The 2453-nt window shown below is 33.9% G+C and overlaps 1 protein-coding gene across 1 annotated transcript; it reads left to right on the top strand.

Moving 5' to 3' along the window:
• The first annotated feature begins 1220 nt into the window (after positions 1 to 1220).
• Positions 1221 to 2129, top strand: LOC106531631 (olfactory receptor 6N2-like). The gene has a single exon (XM_014027535.1). It carries the CDS (start codon positions 1221 to 1223, stop codon positions 2127 to 2129), a length of 909 nt encoding a protein of 302 aa, XP_013882989.1.
• The last annotated feature ends 324 nt before the right edge of the window (positions 2130 to 2453 follow it).

Genomic DNA, 2453 nt, shown 5'->3' with positions numbered 1-2453 from the left:
GACGGACCAGTTTCCTGAATCTTCCAAAGAAAGCGGAAGCAGTTGTGACTACAAACGGTGATTAAATGAGGCGTGAAGCATTCCATGGAACACCAGGTTAGGAACACTAACCTGGTTCTCTGTTGTTTAGAGCTCCTGTTCCCTGTGATACTAGGATCCAGAACCAGTTGCCTGTTTTTAAATAAAAACCTTAAAACTGCTCTGGTGTGTGGCAATTTAGTGTAACTCATTTATACAGTCTTAACATTCTGTTAGGTTTGTTAAATAAAGTTAACTGTAAAACAATTCAATCACAGCATATCCATGAATAAACATTTTACATATTTAATGCTAAATATTAAAGAATCTAATGTCGCCCCCCAAAAATAAAAAAAAACTGAGTCAGTATCAATTGAGTGAATTTCTTTTGTTCCATTTATGAGTCATTGTGGGTGTTTAATTTCTATTGCATTAAAAAATTGTCGCTGGATTAAAATGTTTGAGTAAATTAATTAAGTGCTTCCAAAGTGCTCATTGATGGTAACAAGGACCACTGCAGCGTCTCCAACCTCTGACTCATCTGGCACATCCTAAAAGAAATTAAACAGAAAATCATAATTAGATTCAGTTAATAATGAAACCTTAAAATGCTAAAAACAGCTGACATAAACAAAGAGATAAACAATAAAGTTCTAAACTAATATCTTGTCATCTCGTCACTGCTTCAGGACCAACATGTAACTTTGCCTGAAAGAAAGAGTGACCTTTTTACTTTTTATATTTAAATCATGGGCACTACTTTCATTCATTTCACAAATTATGGGTAAACAAAATGTCTAAGTGCAACATGTTTGCAAGAACTACCGACTGATAGATGACTGAAATGTGTGTGTGTGTGTGTGTGTGTGTGTGTGTGTGTGTGTGTGTGTGTGTGTGTGTGTGTGTGTGTGTGTGTGTGTGTGTGTGTGTGTGTGTGTGTGTGTGTGTGTGTGTGTGTGTGTGTGAACAACCTCTGGCCAACAGCTCTATATGGAATAGATAAAGAGATCCACAGTGAGTAAAGAAGTGATTTTAAAAAGATGGTCTGACTGTTTTCTAAAGATAAACACATCACACACTCGAAACTACTGGATAAATGTAAATCAAGTCAAATTTAAACTGTATATGTTTTTAAATTTGTGGTGCTTTTAAGTACTTTGTTCCATCAATGAAGGACTTTTAAGATGTTCTTGAATACTGAAATGAATGTTACATACATTACTCTTGATGGTTATGTGGAGTTAGAAAAATACAGGTTTGTTTATTTTGCCATCATGCTTATAGGGTATATTTTGATCATGTTTAGTAATTCTACTATTGTGTGTCTTATTGTGATTCACAAAGACCTCCATGAGCCCATGTACATTTTTATTGCTGCTTTGTTAATCAACTCTGTTCTTTTCAGTACAGGAGTCTATCCAAAACTTTTGATTGATGTTTTATCTGAAAAACAGGTCATATCATATCCAGCCTGTCTCTTCCAGGTTTATGTTTTCTACTCTTTGAGTGGGTCAGAGTTTTTACTGCTGGCAGCCATGGCCTTTGACAGATATGTGTCAATATGTAAACCTTTGCAATATCACACTATCATGAGAAAAACAACTGTAAGTGTTTTCCTTGTATTATCATGGCTTATACCGTTTTGTCATCTTGCTGTGACAGTCATAGGGAATGCTAATCAAAAACTCTGCAGCTTTACTTTGAAAGGAATTTATTGCAACAGCTCACTAAACTATACTGTATGTGTTCGTTCAAGAGGACTGTTAATATTTGGTTTAGTTATTCTGTTTAACATCAATCTTCTTCCCATAATCTTTATAATGTTCACTTATACAGTCATTCTTATAATTGCTTATAGAAGTAGCAGAGAAGTCAGGAAGAAAGCTGCACAGACCTGTTTGCCCCACCTGCTGGTTTTAATTAATTACTCTGGTTTGGTTACATTTGACACGATCATAGTTAGACTGGAATCAGATATTTCCAAAATTGCACGTTTTGTAATTATGCTACAATTGATAATATATAATCCTTTCTCCAATCCAATTATATACGGACTAAAAATGACCAAAATATATACACATCTCAAAACTTTGTTTGTCAAGTCAAGGTGAATTAATTTTGTATTTTTTACTGTGTGTTTGTTACAAGTTTATTGTTATTGTTATGAAAAAATATTTCGTTTAACAATGACGCACATTATTGCCATTACCTTGATGTTAACTTATTAGATTAATAAACTAAGAAAAAAAACCCCAGAAAGGTCTGTGTACAAAAACATCCACATCTATTATGAATGCAATTTAATAAAAATGTTATCTCTTTGGAAGTCCGCTTATTGTGTTAAATCTTCACTTTATTTTAAATCTTTTTCCTGAGCAGCACATTTTCCTCATCAGGGTCCTCATTACTAACAGAAGATTCAGAATAATACACCC

The sequence above is a fragment of the Austrofundulus limnaeus genome, unplaced genomic scaffold (assembly GCF_001266775.1).
Source record: "Austrofundulus limnaeus strain Quisiro unplaced genomic scaffold, Austrofundulus_limnaeus-1.0 Scaffold660, whole genome shotgun sequence".
NCBI classification, from domain to species: domain Eukaryota; kingdom Metazoa; phylum Chordata; class Actinopteri; order Cyprinodontiformes; family Rivulidae; genus Austrofundulus; species Austrofundulus limnaeus.
This window is presented reverse-complemented; position numbering and strand designations above follow the sequence as displayed.